This window comes from Bos grunniens, chromosome 15 (assembly GCF_055505025.1).
Source record: "Bos grunniens cultivar Pamir isolate PY7600 chromosome 15, Bosgru_T2T1.0, whole genome shotgun sequence".
Classification (NCBI taxonomy): Eukaryota; Metazoa; Chordata; class Mammalia; order Artiodactyla; family Bovidae; genus Bos; species Bos grunniens.
Genome location: NC_141179.1, coordinates 34080036 through 34100295, shown reverse-complemented (window position 1 = coordinate 34100295; position 20260 = coordinate 34080036). Strand labels below are relative to the sequence as shown.

General features: G+C 41.8%; 2 protein-coding genes across 14 annotated transcripts in view; one reads left to right on the top strand and one right to left on the bottom strand.

Moving 5' to 3' along the window:
- Nucleotides 1-20260, top strand: part of BSX (brain specific homeobox) — a 180427-nt gene that overhangs the window by 56403 nt on the left and 103764 nt on the right. The window lies entirely within an intron of this gene.
- Nucleotides 1-20260, bottom strand: part of JHY (junctional cadherin complex regulator) — an 80804-nt gene that overhangs the window by 34722 nt on the left and 25822 nt on the right. The window contains exon 3 of the mRNA XM_086339684.1: nt 17824-18340. Within this exon, the coding sequence (XP_086195810.1) occupies nt 17824-18340 (517 nt within the window). The remainder of the gene's footprint in view (nt 1-17823; nt 18341-20260) is intronic.

The window sequence follows — 20260 nt, the reverse complement described above, 5'->3', positions numbered from 1 at the left end:
TGCTATGAATGAAAGTGTTAGTCACTCAGTCGTGTCTGGCCCTTTGCCACCCCATGGACTGTAGCCCGCCAGGCTCCCCTGTCCATGGAATTCCCCAGGTAAGAATACTGGAGTGGAAAGGCATTTCCTTCTCCAGGGGATTGTCTCAATCCAGGGGTCGAACCCGGGTCTCCCAAATTGCAGGCAGATTCTTTATTGTCAGAGCCACCAGGGAAGCCCAGATTCTATTAGGCTGTTCCTTATAAGAGCAATGATATGTTTGTAATTTCTATCCCTCTGCCCTTTGAAATAACACAGAATAACTCAATCCGTCTTTCAGAAAGTGCATTGGGGTTTAGGATCTGCATGGTTGCATTTAAATTCTCCCTGTGTGGCTGACTTTTACTTCATACTTACACAAGCAGACTAGTATTCAGTGCAGAAAGGCAAAAATACTTGTTAAATATTAACTAGTAAGCAGGCATCATTGACTCAATGGACATGAGTTTGAGTAAGTACTGGGAGATGAAGGACAGGGGAGCCTGATGTGCTGCAGTCCATGGGGTCGCAGAGAGTCAGACATGACCGAGCGAATGAACAACAAAGCGTTTGACAGTGATGATAACCTCACTCCTTATTCAGGGTAGCTTCTCTGGCACAAGAAAGACAATTTGTTTTTTGTTTGTTTGGGGTGCAGCCCTCTATCTGAATGCCTCCTGATCACAACTGCCCAACTCAAATAGTGTGAAAGTTTCAATGTTTAAAAGGTTGATCTGTAAAAAGGGAAAAAAATGAAAGTAAAACCTTTTTCATGTTTGAATTCTCACTGCTAACACAGGAACACAATGTACTGTTGGATCATGGAGTTTTTGTTTTTTTATTACAAATGGAAGTAATCAATTGGTTTTGAGTAATTACCTACTGTGCAAGTGGAAAACTTCAGGATACCATGCAACAGTTGAACTTGTGCTAAGATGGGAAGTTTGGAGTTAAAATGCTATAATAGAGCTCAAGGTCAGGAGCCGCTTTCTCGTGTTTCAATCTCTCAGCCCTTCACTGTTTCCAGAAACCCGGGATGACAATAAAAGTATTAAGATTTTGCAACTTTTGTCATTGTTTTCTCCAAGGCTTCAATCCCTTACTGCCAGTGATGTGAAACAGAAACACAACTCATTTGAAAGAGAGATCAACTCTGTCAGGGAGGAGAAATGACAGTCGGGACAGGGCGGGGGGGGAAAAATCTAAAATAGGCTGCCTAAGCAGGCGAGGAAATAATCCTGTTTTCAATCTCAAACACGCAATGTCTTGGACAAGCTGGAGCCTGGGAGAAGCTGGGTTTATTCCTAGATCTGCCACGAGGAGATTTGATGCCCTAGCTTTTGTAAAGGGGACTTCGTTAATTTGGTTTTTCACTGGTGATATTATTTGGTAAACAACCATGGGGTCCCTTAATGGGGATAAAAAGTTTATAGATGAAAAAATATACAGGCATTGTCCTACACTGCCTTCCCCAGAGAATGTAAGATGTACAGTATTTCCATCCACAGGCTGTTTTGGTAGAACTCGGTGTGTGAATCCCCCCAGTGAGTCTCCGGGTGGATAAAGCATACTTCTACATTATCTCTTTGAAAGTGGAATGGGACACAACCTCTGCTAGCTATTTCTTTTTTTTTCCCCTTGGTGAGCCATTCTATTAATACCAATCAAATCGAGAAAATGATCAAATGAAATTGCATTTTGAGCATCATAAGCTGTGTAATGTCTATTCTGTTAAATTGGGACCTATAATTGCTTCTCTACTGAAAAGATACAACAAAGACAGCAATCATGCCATGTCATTATCCCGGACTAGAAAACCGGCCTTTGCTGGGAGGACTTCAAAGGCCTGTGGTTCTCGAATTGCATTTGGCTGCTATTGTTGAAGCTCGGGCAATCTTGATTAGGTGTTTACACTGAGGTAAGGCGCAGAGCAGAGCGCCTGAGTGCCTGGGTCTAGAGCCATTAAAAAATTGTACATTATGTTCCTGGCTTTGAAGTGAGGGTTTGTATGTAGGAGAGCAACTCAGATTGAGTACAGCTGAGCTAGATTGGGCTGGCTACTTCTGTCTCAAAGAAACTCATCAGGTTCTTAGGGAATCGGCACCACAAAACAAGTTGATGCTTTACCGAGAGCCCTATGTGGATCCGCGTGTACCCACAGAGACATTCACTGAAACATGTTTAAATACAGTATCACTGTGAGGTCCTGCAGTCACTGAAGGTTTGCGTCCTTTTTTCCCCTTTCCGTTATATTCTGTTAATAACCTTGTGTTTAGTTATTGTGGGGGAGTCTCGTGTGAATTTATTAGGTTCCCTGTTATTCTCATTCCTTGATGGTATTTATGACATATGACAAGCATATATCCAGATTAAAATCGGCCAGAGGGTCCTATTTTTCCAAAGTTGCTGTTTGCTTAGCATCATTCCAGCACATCTGTTATTGAATCCCTCCCTTAGGAGCATAATCAGTGGACTGAGCGTGCGTCTGTTTGTGAACTTGGCTGATGAGTGATGTGCAGTGTTAACTTGTCCTGTTTCTAATCCGTACTGCTCTGTGTCGGTTTGGACCTGCTAAGGTCAGCACTGCTGCTGCCTGTATTACATATCTTCTTCTGTGGCTGGCAGAAGGGCAGGGACGTCAGGCTGTTGGGCTCCGACAAGGGTATTTAGTACAGTTGTTTGAAGTTTGAGTTATCTGGGCGTTTGTAATAATTATTCAGCTATTTAGAGACAAAACACCTGAAATGTTTTGGCTCTGCCGCTGGCCACTTTCTCTATCCTATAGAACAGGGAGTCCCCAACCTCCGGGATCTGTGGTGGAGCTGATGTAATAATAATAGACATAAAGTGCACAATAAATGTAATGCTTGAATCATCCTGAAATCATCCACCACCCTCGGTCTCTGGAAAAACTGTCTTCCACGAAACCAATCCCTGGTGCCAAAAAGGTTGGGGACTGCTGCTATAGATCACTTCATAATGTATTTAGCATGCATCTACTCAGAAACTGATGACACTGAGATCTCCGAATATATTATTTTTACATTAAATTTCTGTATAAGACTCTTGAGCTTCTTACAACCCTACATGAATTATGCCAGTCACCTACTTAAAGAGCCTTCAGTGCACTTCCTTTGCCCTTAACCTTTAAAAGGTTTATAAGCTCCCACATCCTCTATACTCAGCCTCTCCTCCCTGCTCTCATTGTTGTTGTTTAGTCACTAAGTCGTGTCCGACTCTGTGACCCACTGGACTGCAGCACACCAGGCTTCCCTGTCCTTCACTATCTCCCAGAGTTTGCTCAAACTCATGTCCATCAAGTTGGTGATGCCATCCAACCATCTCATCCTCTGTCATCCCCTTCTCCTCCTGCCCTCAAACTTTCCAAGCATCAGGATCTTTTCCAGTGAGTCAGGTCTTTGCATCAGGTGGCCGGAATATTGGAGCTTCAGTTTCAGGATCAGTCCTTCCAATGAATATTAAGGATTGATTTCCTTTAGGATTGACTGGTTTGATCTCCTTGCTGTCCAGGGGACACTCAGGAGTCTTCTCCAGCACCACAGTTCAAAAGCATCAATTCTTCAGCCTTCTTTGTGGTCCAACTCTCATATCCATACATGACTACTGGAAAAACCATAGCAGACTTTTGTCAGCAAAGTGATATCCCTGCTTATTTATATGCGGTCTATGTTTGTCATAGCTTTCTTTCCAAGGAGCAATCATCTTTTAATTTCATGGCTGCAGTCACCATCTGCAGTGATTTTGGAGCCCAAGAAAATAAAATTTGTCACTGCTTCCACTTTTCCCCCTTCTATTTGCCATGAAGTGATGGAACCATGATCTTTGTTTTTTGAATGTTGCATTTTAAGCTAACGTTTTCATTCTCCTCTTTCACGCTCATCAGAGGCTCTTTACTTCCTCTTTGTTTTCTGCCTCTTTAGTTCCTCCTGCTCTCGTTAGACTGTATGTTTTCAGGTCTGTTGTTGGGCCACATGCTCTGGGTCCATGCACACGCCATTCTTGGCCTGGAAACTCTTCACTTTACCTACTCTGACCAATCCCATTCACTGGTCTACTCTTGGCCAAAATATAACTTCCTCCAGGAAGCCTTCCCTGATACCCCTAGGAGGTTATAACAGATGTACCACCGTCTTAGTGTTCTGTCCTTTTCTGTGTGTGACAAGTTTCACCCTGGTCGTTATGTTTGCCTTGCCTCTAGATGTTAAGTCCCACGAGGGCAGGAAAAGGAGGGACTCTGTGCCGGGCTGTAGGGCTGCAGGGGCACTACTCCCATGAGCTATGTGGTGACGCTGGATGTGCCTGGCACATACGTGCTCAGTAAACGTTACTGAGTGAGAAGATTCATCTACATTGCTCACTGGTTGCTCCATTTACATCAGAACACATCTAATCTATTGTTTCTCTGCCTAGATTTGTGGTTTTCGATTAAAGCCAGGTGGCGGCTGTCAGCGATACAAGGTAGAAGCTAGGATCCCCTGTCTGTCCTTTCCCTTGCTGGCTTGGCTCCAGGCCCGTTAGCCCTTCCTCTCTTCAGCGCTTTGCATTTGCTGTTTCCTCTCCCAAGAAAGCTCTGCTCTCCTGCCTCCGTGACCTGTCTACAATGGTGACCCCCACCCCCAGCATTCCCTGTCCCTGCTCTGCTTCCTGTCTCTCCTCACCACTTACATCACCTGCTAATACGCTGATTATCTATTTTGTCTATTGTCTGCCTCCTCCTAATAGGAAGTTGGCCCTTATTTTTGTCAGTTTTGTTCACTGATATATCCAAGCACTTGGGATAAAGCCTGGCACGTAAGAAGCTCTTAATAATTGTATGCAAATGAATGACGCCAACAACCATTTTCAAGAATGTGAAAGAGATTTTTAGGAATGTGGCATGAAACGTAAGCGAGGGTTGATTAGCAACCTGAACTCCCTATAACACAGCTAAGGATATGTAAGTGTGACCTCTGGACCGTCACAGGATTCAGATTGCTCTGTGACTAAAACCCTTTGGTGATTCCATGTCACATAAAGGAAAGGCCTAACTCTTCAGCACGATAGTTCTTAAACTTGAGCACATGTCAGAATCACTTGGAGGGCTTGTTAAAACACAGATGTAGGGACTTCCCTAGTGGTGCAGTGGTTAAGAATCTTCCTTGCAAAGCAGAGGACTTGGGTTCAATCCCTTGTCAGGGACCTAAGACCCCACATGACACAGAGCATCTAAGCTGGCCTGCCATAACAAAGACCTGATGCAGCCAAATAAATAAACCTTTAAAAAAAAAAACCAAACACAGATGTAGGGAATTCCCTGGTGGTCCAGTGGTTACAACCCAGTACCTTCACTGCCAGGGTACGGGTTCGATCGCTGATCAGGGAACTAAGATCCCACGTACCTCACGGCACAGCCAAAACAGCCCCTAAACCAAAACAAAAACACAGATGTAAAGGCCTCACCCTGATGTTTCCAGTTTGGGAGATCTGGGCTGGGGCCTGAGACTTTGCATTTCTGAGTTCCCAGTTTGCAATTCTAATGGTCCTGATGCTGCTGGTCAGGGACCATATTCTGACAGTTCTTCCTTTAAAATGGCACCTAAGGGCCCACGTGAAAGGCCCATGCCCATTTCTCTAGCCTAAATATGGACCTCCATCCTCACAATCCAGTCATCCACAATACAATCTAGTCCTCCTCCTCCACTAACTCACTTGATTAAGTAACACTCTCCAGTCCTTTCTTAAGACAGCCTAACTTAAGCCCATAGGCAAACACTCATATTATGCCTTGATATGTCTGTTTCCACTAGTTGAGTTACGTGTTTACCAAGAGTCTTTTACTTGTTTATTCCTATTGTATATGTTGTTAAAATTATGAATTTGATTTAAAAATCAGATAATCTGGAGAAATCTGAGTGTGAACAGAGAGCTGTTTTCACAAAGACTGAGTTGAATAATTTAGAATGACCCAATATCACAACCAGGTGAGGTGTGTGTCTGTGTGTGTAAGAGACTAGGGGACACAGTCACAAAAATCTAAAAAGGTTATGTTCTTAGATTGTTTCTCAGCACTTGCTAAGTTTTTATTAATACTTTGCTTTCAAGAAATCGGAAGTGGAAACCATAGATCTTTCAAACTGATGTGAGAAAGATGTCGCAAAACTCCAGTCCATAGAATACGCACTAGGCCCCTTAGTGGGGAAAAAATAAATTCGTGAGTTAATGTATATTTATATACTTAGAGTGAAAGTTGGAGAAGGAAATGGCAACCCACCCCAGTGTCCTTGCCTGGAGAATCCCAGGGACGGGGGAGCCTGGTGGGCTGCCGTCTATGGGGTCGCACAGAGTCGGACACGACTGAAGTGACTTATCAGTAGCAGAGTGAAAGTGAGATATTTTACGTCATTTGTCCTACTGCTTTAACCACTTGACTTGATGGACTGCCAGTTCCTGCCCAGCACCATAGTGGTTCCTCCTATACTCGCAGGTCTCCACTTAGCAGTGTCCTCTCGCACCTTCTTAGCACCCCACGTGCTCCCTTTGCCTGAGGTCTCTTTGCTGCCCACCTCCGCCTGTTACCTTCTGCTGCTGCTGCTGCTAAGTCACTTCAGTCGTGTCCGACTCTGTGCGACCCCATAGACGGCAGCCCACCAGGCTCCCCCGTCCCTGGGATTCTCCAGGCAAGAACACTGGAGTGGGTTGCCATTTCCTTCTCCAATGCATGAAAGTGAAAAGTGAAAGTGAAGTTGCTCAGTCATGTCCGACTCTTAGCGACCGCATGGACTGCAGCCTACCAGGCTCCTCCGTCCTTGGGATTTTCCAGGCAAGAGTACTGGAGTGGGGTGCCATTGCCTTCTCGGTGTTACCTTCTTCTCCTTAAAGACTCAGTTCAATGACTGCCTCTTCCATGAAGCCCCCTCTGACTTCTCCAGACAGACCTGGGCATTTTTTTTCTGGGTTCTTTTGGGGCCACATGTGTCTCTAGGACAGTAGTTATCACTTGGTCCTGTTTACATGTCTGCTTCCTGCTTGGCCAGAAGCTCCTAAAGAGGATGTACTCTGAGAGTGGCAAAAATGACCACAGAAACATGGCATCTGGCAAAGAGGCAAAGGATGGTGCCCATCACCATGGCTCTCGACTTTACTGCAGAACAGGGCACTGTGGCCTGGGTAAGAGAGCACAGAATTATCACATTCTCCATTATTCTCACATTATCACATTATTTCTTTTTAATTAGAGGACAACTGCTTCACACTATTGTTTCAATTTCTGTTGTACTGCAAAGCGAATCAGCTATATGTGTACACATATCTCCTCTCTCTTGAACCTCCCACCCCATTCCACTCCTCTAGGTCATCAGAGAGTACTTCAATGAGTCCCCTGTGCTATGTACCAGCGCCCCACGAGCTGGCCAATTTACACATGGTAGTCCATGGGGTCGCTAAGAGTCGGGCACGACTGAGCGACTTCACTTTCACTTTTCACTTTCATGCATTGGAGGAGGAAATGGCAACCCACTCCAGTGTTCTTGCCTGGAGAATCCCATGGACAGAGGAGCCTGGTGGGCTGCCGTCTATGGGGTTGCACAGAGTCGGACACGACTGAAGCGACTCAGCAGCAGCAGCAGTGTATATATGTCAGCGCTGCTTTCTCAGTTCTTCCCACCCTCCTCCTGCCCCTTTGGTGTCCACATGTCTGTTTTCTATGTCTGCATCTCTATTCCTGCAAATAGTCCAGACACGTTTTTTTCAAAGTTATCCTTAGACATGATTCATTCTGTTAAAGTTCTGGTTTTTGAAAGGGCATGCTTCAGTTATGAGGAAAGTTGTCTCTTCATGGGTCCCTCCTCAGTAATGCTGAATTAATGAAGTGTCATTCTATAGATCAGACAAATAAGTGCTGACTAGCGCATACAAGAAAGATGCCTTAAGAAACGTCTTGTATTGAAAAACCATAAAGTTCAATTTAAATTATGCTGTTATAAGTAAGTGCTCTTGTTGTGGTTGCATAGGGCAAATTAAAAAAAAAATCTATCAATGAATATACACAAAGTACCTACTCTATAGAAGAATATTTTTTTTGTCAGTATGAGACGTAGGACTCAAAAACACCACCAAACTGGAAGAATTCTATAAAAAAGCATTCTGTGTTTCTGACCAAATATAATTAGAAAAAGATGATCATAATTTAAATAGAAGTTTAATTTTATAGACAACCAAAGATTTCTTAAACCATGATATTCAAAACCACAGAAAAGGAGATCATTATATCAATTAGATATTAATTTTATCCAACAGGGGACTAAATTCAGAACAAACATTCAGTAATAAATGTAACATTTATATAAGCCTATATAATTATGCAGAGCATTCACATATAACATCTTATTTGGCCATCTAAATAACTGGATCTGTAGAAGAAGGTAAACATTCAAGACTTAATTTACCAAAGGTAATAACTGGCTGTAATAATGATGGCGCTCAAATGTGGTCTTTCAGTGCCAAATTCCATTATTTAAGTCAGAAGCATGAACTCCTCAGTTGTGAAAATTTTTTTCACTTGAGAGTGATAAAAACCTGAACCACCTCCCCTCAAGTATTTAAAAATTACATTCCTTCATAAAAGATGTAGAAAGTGCTTACTGTATGCCATGCTCTAGGAATTCAGAGATGAGCCAGTCCTTGCCTTCAGGAGCTCAGAGTCATGTAAAGACATACAGACACAAACATTAAATAGTGCCGCATGGTGTCAGGGGTTTTATGGTGGGTGTTCAAGGATGAGTTTGGGCTGAATCTCAAAATGGAGGGTGAGATTTTCCCAAGGAAACAGGACAGGGAAGGGTAATTCATCAGCCTGGACCGAGGGCCAGGGGAAATGCTGGGTTCAGGGAGCCGTGAGTTCCCAGAGTACGGCTGGGGCATAGGATGCAGGGGAGGAGAGACAAAGGATGAGGCTAAACTGGCAGAAGGGGCCAGCTCACAAAGGGCCTCGAGTACCACTCTGAGGGTTTGACTCTTATCTTGAAATTAACAGGGACCCTCATTAAGCAGCTGGTTGATATGATCAGATTTGTATCCAAGAAGAACACTTGTGACTGCAGTGGAAAAGTTAGATTTTCAAGAGCTGTGATATGAAGTTGCACTTCGAGACCAAAGCGTCAAATATTCACTAAGTTCCTTGTCACCAAGTGTAAATATCTGAAACATTAACTGAGGCCAAATGCAACTTCTTAAAGAAATATTGCCAATGAGTACAAGACTATAGGGTCCTGTAATCCCCGGGGCAGTGTTTGATTGATGGGGGGACCTTCAGGAGACAGCCTGGTTAGTGGACAGTCTTTTGGGAGTCACATCATAGAATGGGCTTATAGAGTCTGTGTGCGTGCTAAGTCCATTCAGTCGTGTCTGACTCTGTGTGCTTCTGTGGACTGTTGCTTGCCGGGCTCCTCTTACCATGGGATTCTCCAGGCAGGAATACTGGAGTGGGTTGCCTTTTCCTTCTCCAGGAGACCTTCCTGACCCAGGGATCAAACCTCACTGCATCTCCTGCGTTGGCAGGTGGGTTTTTTTTTTTACCACTAGTACCACCTAGGAAGCTAAGGTCTACAGATGTGATCCTTTTGGCAACATTTTGTTCTTACTCTACCTGAAGTCATATGCTTTTCATTTTCAGACACTGTAGCCTGAAAAAAAAAAAGCCGTTTAGAAGGACCTGGTTTCAGGGTGGATTCCTTTCCTTTCTCATGACTTAAGGAATGACCCGTTTAATAACAGCTTCCCTTCACTGAGTGTCTGCCATGTGTCAGGAGCTTTGTATACATTCTTCCAGTAGCCCTCCAAGGCAGAAATGAACCCCCTATGACAGGTGAAGAAGCTAAGGTTTAAAGAGTCACTTGCTCAAATGTCTAGTTAATGGTACGACCTAGTACATTGAAGAGCCAGCATCTAACCTGTGATAGTCTGACTCCCAAACCAGTGTTCTGTTTTGGTTTCATCCCCTTTCCCACTATATTGTGTAGCCCCTTCCAAGGCTGGGACCAACCAAAGCTCTTTGCCCAGGGCTTTACCCAGGGCTTCTCTTTCTTACCCATTCACGTCTCAAACCATATCTTCTCAGAAAGTGAAAGTTTCCCTAAGCACCTCTTTAAACATCCCAGTTATACCTTTATTAAAGAAAGTTGATTCAATATCCTTTGAGGTATTGAATCCTACCCGAAATTATTTTGTTAGATGTTTCTCATCAGGTGATTGGATGTAAGTTTCCTGAAGACTGGACTCTACATCTCTTATTTCCTGTGATAGCACTAGCACTGAGGAGAGTACTTAGCATACAGCTGGTACTCAATAAAGATACGTTTGGTTGAGTGACCTGCTGCCTCAGCAACAGCCTCAAAGATGTGCTGGTGCTCAGAATGGGTAGTGGATTCTATGTAGGGACCTTATATTGTTTTGAAGGCCATAGGTAATGGAATAACCTTTCTATATGCACACTGCAAAGTATCTGTAATTTCTTGAAGAAATTATAAGGGAAAGACAGAATAATATGTATAAAGCACTTCCTGCTGTTTTCTGAGCCCATAATAAATTTCACCTTCATCAGTCTTCAAAGTCACACTTTAGAATCAAGATAGAAAGGTAGCTCACTTTTCAAGAGACAATTTCCTTTAATGGTAGATCATAAATTGACTTAATTCTAGTGAGTTTCAGACAAATACCTCTGGCTACTAAACAAGTCTTGAATAAAAGCAAGCACTGAATATTCACTAGCGAAGTATTGGCTGACTGTGATACTTAGGTGCCCTCTAGCGTGTGTTGGTTTTTATATCAATTCCTTGTCTTGCACATCATGTGACTGAGATCTCATAATGCATTCTAAAGGTGATTTTTCCAGTGCTTTTTAATGTAAGATAAACAGATCTATGAAAAATGGTGAAAAGGTCATGGAGAAATCAAATTAAAAAAATCAGTGGTTCTACTCTGAGCCATTATTTTCAAGCAGAAGTGCAATTTAGGTGACCCTGAGCAATCAGGGAGTATAAAGTTACCAGGGTTCCCACAAAACACTAGATATTGCAACCACGTAAGCATGGTTCAAAAGTAAGACATATGTAAAGGCATGAAGTGAAGAATTATGCTCCCACTCTACTTCTGCCCCATCCTCTACAATTAACCACCTATGTATTCTTTCTCACTATTTTAAAAACATATCAAGAAAATATGTATATTTTTATTCCTTCCCACTTTTTTTGCACTATATACACTTTTCTACAACTTTAACTTCTGTCTTAGTAATAATAAATCCTGATAGGTTGTCCATAACGGTTCATGGGGAACATCTTTTTTTTTTTTTTTTAAAGCTATAGGATGCTCTGGTATATGGACGTACCATAGTTTATTACAGATTTTCCAAATAATAGACATCTGGGTACCTTCCAATCTTTTGCTATTAGAAGTAAGGATGAAATGAATGATTTTATACAGGGTTATTTCAAAACACATATAACAAGGATACAGTCCTGGGAGAGGAAGATGTTGGGTCAAATTTAAAAAATAATAATTACTAACACTTATAGAGCATTTACTATAAGCCAGGCATCAAGTTAAGCACTCTCCATATATTAATTTACTTAATCTTTTTAATAATCCTTTGAGGAAAGAAGGTGCTATTATTATCCCCATTTTAAAGATGAGGAAAACTAAGGCATAGAGAGGCTGCACAGCCTGCCCAAGGTCAGACAGCTAGCAGGTGGCAGTGTTAACCAACGTGGCTTGAAAGCCTGTATTCTTGGCCATTATGCGTTGCTTTCTCAGGAGTGTGTGTAGTATTTGTATTTTAAGTGGATATTAGCAATTTGTCCTCCATACTAGTTAGTCCAATTTATTCTCTCACCAGCTCGACTGTACTTTTTTTGTCCAGAGGTTAATAAAAAATTGGGAATTTTATTGGTTTAATTATAGATGAAAAATGGAATCCCAATATAGTATTAATTTGCATTTCTCCTAAATGACCAAAGTTGGATATGTTTTCATATGTTTAATAGCCACATGTATTAATTTTTCTGTGAACTATATATTCCTATATTTTATAAATTTTTATATTCACAAAAGATACTGTCTGTTGGTCTCTTTCTTATTGACTTCTAGGAGCTCTTTACATATTAGAGCTATTACTTTGTGACATGAATTAGACATATTTTTCTAGTTCTTTGTATCTTGATTTTCTTATGCTTTTCTTTCTTGCAGAAGCTTTTGATATTTATATACAGTTTACCCTTGTACAAAGTGAGGGTTAGGGGTACTGACCCTCCAGAAAATCCATGTATAACTTTATAGTCAGCCCTCCATATCTTCAGTTCTGTAGCTCTGAATTCAACCAACTAAACATTGTGGAGTACTGTAGTATTTATTTATTTTTAAAAAACCACAAGTAAGTGGACCTGTGCGATCAAACCCATGTTGCTCAAGGGGGAAGTGTAGTCAAATTTATCTATGTTTTGTAGATTCTGGATTTTGAATAATTTCAAAGTTATATGAGAATTTTCTTGTTTTCCCTCTAGTATTTTATGGTTTAATTTTTTTTTTTTAGAGTATACTTTCTTTACAATGTTGTGTTAGTTTCTGCTGTACTACAGTATAAATCAGCCATGTGTATACAATGGTTTAATTTCTAAAAATTAAATATTTGACCCACTTGGGATTTATCTTGTTATATGATATGGGGTATGTATACAACTTAATTTTTTCCCAAATGTCTATCCAGTTGTCTTCTTGGAGAACTCATCATTTCGTCACAGATTTGAGGTCTTGCCTTTATCAAATAATTATGTCAGATCATATATTCTCACACTAATTTGGTCCTAATTCTAGACTTTCTATTCTATGTGTCTGTAAATGCATTAAACAAAACTTTATTATTTGATTATTGAGGGTTTATGTATACTCTGTTATCTAGTGGGGCTACATTCTTTCACGACTCTTTTAAAAAATTTTATTTTAATTGTATAATTACTTTACAATATTGTGATGGCTTTTGCCATTAATTTCCAGAGCTTGTGTTATTATTCTTGCCTGTTTCTTATGTGAACTTAATAATTAACCTTTTCAACTTTTTTTTTTTAATGGGTTGACATTTTTACTGGGATGTTGTGTTGTGAACTTCTTAGACTTAATTTCAAATCTTCCCAAATAACAATACACTGCTTAAGACCCTGTCTGATTCACTGGGCATAGAGACTTGCAACAAAATGATGAGTTTTTTTGGCTGTGTAGTGGTAATTGACATTTATTCATTCACTAAACAACAGAGATCATTTATCCTTTCAATATTTCTAGTTGTAAGACGTTTATTATCTCTTTCAAAGAAATGAGTAGGGAAAAACAGATTTCCAAATATGAAAACCTTCGAAACAGATGCTGCTTGATCTAAAACAGCCTCCAAACCTGCCACCCCAACTTCTTACCGCACATCCTCAGCCGTTGCAAACATCAAGGGCCAGTGAGCAAGGACTCACACAGTCATGACTGTAGGTTTCTGGAAAGCCCTTTATGTTCTTTCTGGGTCATCCAGGGGCCAGCACCCTTGGCATCACCTGGGAGTCTGATAGGAATGCAGACTCTTGAGTCTTACTCTAGACCTACTGGATCAAAATCTATATTTAAACACGCCCTAAGGGGGTTCATAAATACCTTGAAGTTTGCAGGAAAGAAGATCAGTGGTTCTTAAAGTGTGGGCCTGATAGCAGAAATGGTGGACTCTGCAACTATGTAGAAAAATTCAAACCTTGGGCCCCACCCTACCTCTAATGGATCAGGAATCCCTGGGTTAGTCCCGCAAGCTGCTTGAACAAGCTCTCTAGATGATTCTAGAGGAGGCAAGGAAGGACAAGAAGAGGACAAGGGGAAACAGAGGACGAGATGTTTGGGTGGCAACACAACTCAGTGGACGTGAGTTTGAGCAAACTCTGGGAAATAGTGAAGGATGGGGAAGCCTGGTGTGCTGCAGTCCATGGGGTCACAAAGAGCTGGACACAACTGAGCAACTCAACAACAACTGGATAACTGTGATACACCTGATATTTGTGAATCACTGCTCTAGGTCATCGACTCTCAGTCTTGCTGAGATACTAGGGTCACTTGGCAAGCTTTGGAAGCTCCACAATGCTTCCAAAGTGAAGCATTAGAATTTAGAACTAGAATTGTGAAATTAGAAAAGCGAAATTAGAATTTCAGTTGCTGCAGGCTCAGGAACCAAGATGCTTGTCCTTTTCCAGGTGATTGCAATGTGGAGCCAAGGTTGAGAACCACTGCTCTAGTGTGGAACAATGCTTCTCAAGCCTGGCTTCATGTTAGAACTACTGCTGCTGCTGCTGCTGCTAAGTCGCTTCAGTCGTGTCCGACTCTGTGCGACCCCATGGATGGCAGCCTATCAGGCTCCACCGTCCCTGAGATTCTCCAGGCAAGAACACTGGAGTGGGACCACTGAGGGTCTTTTTAAAAAATACTGATGCTCAGGATCTCATTCAGATATGTAAACTGGTCTGGGTAGTGAGGATCACATTCTCTCCACCACCCCCCACAACTGAATCCAGCCAGGATTTCAAACCACCGTCCTAGAAATACCATTTCTCCCACATAAACTTCAAATCACAGTAAAGAGAATAAAGTTTGGAGGTGACAGAAGATGGACATTTTTTATTTCCCATATATGTACTGAGCCATGATAGTATGTTAGGCTAGAAGATTTAAAGATAAGTACAGGGACTTCCCTGCTGGTCCAGTGGTTAAGACTTTACCTTCCAATGCTGCGGGTGCAGGTTTGATCCCTGCTTGGTGAGCTAAGAACCACATGCCTTGTGGCCAAAAAACCAAATCATAAAACAAAAACAGTACTGTAACAAATTCAGTGAAGACTTTAAAAATTATCTACATCCAAAAAAAGAAAATAAAAGTCTTAAAAAAAAAAAGTACAAAGCATAGTTCCTGCCCATCAGGGAATATATAATCTGTACTGGCAGAAAGACCTGCACATACTTCATACATAAATATTGACTTGAACACATCATTCTATGCTACTGACTATAATTCAAAAAACAAGTTACACCTATTATTGTATATCATTATTAGGTCAAACTAGTTTGCATCTTTTTTTTTTTAACGAATTGGAGTAAAATGAAGGAAATGTATGTTGGAAAACGGTGCAGAAACAGTTTTGAATACAATTAACAATCAGCCTTTAGACATTTGAATCTGGAGAAAGTGGAGGAAAAGATCCATGGCCATTTCACAGAATAATTCGAGAGTTTAAAGACTGGGCAAAGCTGAACTGCTTTAAAGTTTCCTCCTGGGCATAATGGAAGAAAATTATGCTATTGACTCAGTGACAATCAACACACCCTGATATTGTTTGTAAATTAAGGTATAACTATTAAGAAAAATTAGCAATTAAGAAATCAGTTAAGGAGCTTATAATAAACCTTTTCTCAGTTTTATTATTGGAGATATAACTAATTCTTTTTTGCCTCACTATTTGCCTCTTCTCTTTTGAGAATGCATTTAAAAATAAAGGAAAAATATTGCCTTAGTCTAGGAGAAACTATTGACCATAAACAGCTTTCACAGAATTTATTTGTATTTTAAAATGAGTGACCAAGCAAAATTTAAAATGTCACATAAGTTTCATGGAAAAGTACATTCACAACTAGAACTGAGTAAAAATGTTGAAAATTCTGTTTGAAGTCAGCTAAGTGTTTTGATAATCAACTAAAAATACATGTCCACTCCTTTGTTTTATTTTCAGTTACGAAGGCAAGGATATGACATAATCTTTTAAGACCATAGACAGAGTTTCCTCAGTTAAGAAAAAATCACAAATGTTCACTTTCCCTTGTTCCTTCAGAAAATACAGGTTAGAACAGGTCAGAGTACCCTAAATAATGCCAGTTTGAATTTGAATAGGTCGAAAAGCATCCCTGTATTTGTGCATATGTGTGTGTGCACACGCTTAGTGGCTGAGTCATGTCTGACTCCCCTTGGCCCCATGGACTATAACCCTCCAGGCTCCTCTGTCTATGGAATTTTCCAGGCAAGAACCCACTGGAGTGGGTTGCCATTTACTACTCCAGGGGATTTTCCTCACCCAGGGATCAAACTGGCGTCTCCTGCATTGGCAGGCAGATTCTTTACCACTAGCACCACCTAGAAAGCCCCAAGGGCATCCCTATTTAATATAACAACCTCTCCTTCATGTTTGAAAATGATCCCACATTGTTGGGTGATGAATTTCAAGCTGTTTCCCCAGTAAGGGTGGTGGATGCACTGATCCAGCCATTCTATTCTCCATGTCCACAAACATGTCCCCTAGGAGGTGGGCTGATGTGAGCTTTATGTGCATCCATGAAATAGAGCTAAGTTTACTGGCTCCAATATGTCTTGAATTCATCATCTGGGGTAGAATAAACCCTCAAAATGATCAGATGAGAAAGGGAGGGGACGTAATATTATTCCAGTTTTATAGACAGAGAGACTAAAGTTTATAATCAGATCACATCATTTGCACAGGTTGAAAGACAGTAACAGTGATTATCAATGGGAGTTGGAAAGATAATAGAATCACCTGGATAATAATAATAAAAAAAATACCCATGTTGTACCCTGCCATCCTTGCACTACCACCCTATATATATATATACACACACACACACACACACACATATATATATATATGCTGCCAAGTCGCTTCAGTCCTGGGTGTTCATTGGAAGGACTGATGCTAAAGCTGAAACTCCAATACTTTGGCCACCTCATGCGAAGAGCTGACTCATTTGAAAAGACCCTGATGCTGGGAAAGATTGAGGGCAGGAGGAGAAGGGGACGACAGAGGATGAGATGGCTGGATGGCATCGCCGACTTGATGGACACGGGTTTGGGGAAACTCTGGGACTTGGTGATGGACAGGGAGGCCTGGCGTGCAGCGATTCATGGGGTCGCACAGAATCGGACACGACTGAGCAACTGAACTGAACTGAAGTCGCTTCAGTTGTGGCGGACTCTGTGAGACCCCATAGATGGCAGACCACCAGGCTCCTCCATCCCTGGGATTCTCCAGGCAAGAATACTGGAGTGGGATGCCATTTTCTTCTCCCATGCATGCATGCGAAGTCGCTTCAGTTGTGTCCGACTCTATGCGACCCTATGGACAGCAGCCCACCAGGCTCCTCTGTCCACAGGATTCTCTAGGCAAGAATACTGGAGTGGGTTGCCATTTCCTTCTCCACACACACATATATATATATATATATACATACATACACACACACATACATATATGTATACACACACATACACACAGAATCTGAGCTAAGAATCACTTCTGTCAGTGGCTGTTACTGATAATGAGTATGTCATGTCACCGCCAATGTACTAGAGGGATTTAATAGGATTGAAGACCAGTGCTTTTGTGGGAACAAAGGCAGCCAACACAGAGAATCAAACCCTCAGCTCTGTATTTTATCTAATGGAGTTTATAGTTAAAAAAAAAAAAAACCTATGGTTCCTTGGATGGAAACATTTTGGGTCTAATAATTGAATTACAGCACTGTAAGCCATTAATGACTTCTATTTTGCTTTTAAGAATTTGTGGAATAATCCCCCCAATTCTTCAAAGAGGGGCAAGGTACAGGGTGTTTGTTTTGCTCAGCCGGGTGCTTACAATGACATCGCCACCCCAAAGGAAGTGATACCCAGCTGTTTCAAACAGAGGCAAATGCCAGTCGAGTGCCCGGAAGAGATTTTTAAGAAGTCGCTACGTACCTGTTCTAGGTGACCTTCCCCCCTTTTTTTATTGTGAAGTTGAAGATAAGAGTCCATTCTTGGAGTGGGTAATCCCAAAGTCAGCTTGTTCTTTTCCACAAAATATTGTTTGGACTTCCTTCGCCGAGGGCCGCGTGATCCTGGCAGGAATGCCTCGCTGCGTGAACTTGAACTCTTCAAGTACCGAGAGAGGTTGCTGGACTTTTCCTCAGGGTCGCTGTCACTCAGCACGGAAAATGGCTCAGTGCGGTGGGTGCTGAGCTCGTAGTTCGGGCTTACGAATTCACTCCCAAGTAAGGAGGCTGTGCTCCGTGGGCTCTTCTGTTCACCTTTCCCCCCTGAGAGGTCCATTGAAGGCTCCTTGGAAGGGTAGAGTGGGTTCAGAGTCAGATTTTCTGTAGAGCTGTCCACAGACTCCGGCAACGCTTCTACAGGCAACAACTTTCCCTCCTCTTTCTTACTCTTCCAGTTTGGATCGTATCGGAGGTGTGAGTATTTGTCTTCTGTGGGTTGTCGGCTGCCCAGAGCAGAAAAGAAATGTCAAGTCCTTCATCCAAACAGATTACTCATTCTCTTCAGCTGACCATCTTACTCGACATCAATCTCCATCTTTCTCTTACAATTTTCCTTTTTACTATGTAACATGTGAAAGACACATCTCAGGCTCAGACCAGGCCTACACACTACACATAAGGGCAAAAAGTCATCATTATCTAAGTTCATTGAAATATGGAATAAAAAAGGGGGATGGTTCATTTCTAAATGCTGGAAAACCAATGTCTGTAACATTAAGCCAGCGAAATCATTTTGGTGCGAGGAATGCTATTACTTAGACACACCATAAGTTGCATAAGTAATAAGCTGCTGCAGATAAAATGGATTTCACACTTAGCTGGTGATATACACATTTAGCTGTTTATCAAGGAAGGAAAATTCGACCGTTGCCTGGACAACGACTCAGTCTGCATCTTTGTGGGAGAAAAGCAGGATTTATGCCAACTGAACACCTACAGAGGTTCATCCTCCTGAATCAGTGATTTTTATTCATCACTTCATTTTGTCTTTTTTTTCAAATATGCTACGGGAAGATCCTTCACATTTGGGATCAGACAATGCCTCTGAAAGCTCTCAGCTCATATTCTCTGGGTCAGGTCTGTGTACACAAAACTCAGTAGACAGGTCAGCATGTGTTTTAAGGTGTAGAAAAGCCCTATATGAATAAAAGGTTAAGCATAGGGTCCTGCCTGGTCCATATGAATGGGTCCATAATCAGTACATATGACCCCAAATCAAGTCCTCCCTTTTTCCCTATGACGATCTCAATTTGTAAAGCACCTCCTAGTCTTAATCAAAAAAGGAAAAAAAAATGCTGGTAATATGGGCATATTTAATGGCCTCTTTGATCTTCAAAAGCTAAATGGGAGAGATTTTCCTTGAGTACAGTAGATGCAATCCTCTAATCAAAAAGAAAATGTAAATCATCTGGGCTTTTTATGCTATTTGATATTCCCGTTTACAGAGGACATAATTTTATGCTGGGTAAACAAACTAATGGGGCCCCTAATGCTAATTTAGTCTTCTTAATGTGAACCTAGATTTCTTTGATTTGATGTAAAGCAGAAACTAGAGCAGAAAGCCCCAACTTCCATATCTTGCTAAATTGTCACTTTGAATTTTTAGTGTTTTTTTTTTTTTAAACCATGATACAAGGCTTGCTGGACGGGATGTCAGTTCCCCGATTCAGGACTGAGTGTGGGCCACACTGGTGTAAGACCTGAGTCCTAACCCACTGGACTGCGGGGAGTTCCCCTCATCACTCTGAATCTGTACTTCACATGTTAAGATGGAAAACTTATTGGGACGGACTGCTCTGCCTTTTCCACTGAGGGAAGAAAAATGATATTCTCCTCCAGCAAAGGGCCTGGATGGATGGTCCATGATAGTCAGGAAACTGACATCAAACCGTGTGACTCGTCACTCCTGAACCTCCACAGGGCTACCTGCCTCTGGGGCTTTGAGGAGGTCTCTCTGTGCGATGTCCCCTACTGTCCCAGGGGCAGGGGTTGGTCCAGCAGGGCATAATCTGGACTTGGGACTAGACAGACCTGGGCTCAAGTCCTGGGTCCGTCACTACCTGTCTGTGCCTCAGCTGGTAGACCATGTCATCTCTGAGCCGGTTTCTCTCATCCCTAAGTTAGGGATCAGTTATATTTGTTCTGTTTATTTCTCAAGATTGCATACAATCCAGATGAGACAATGTAGCTAAATTCATGTGCTGTATTTGTGCTTAGTTCACTGTTCACCATGGCAACTGTATCTCCTCACCTAGGTCAGGTCCTGGGCAGCAGGGCTGGCCTTCCTTTCCCTAACCTCTGCCCTGTGCTATGGACAGAAGAGGTAAAAAGTGATGCCTGAATCAATAACTGAGCATTAGATA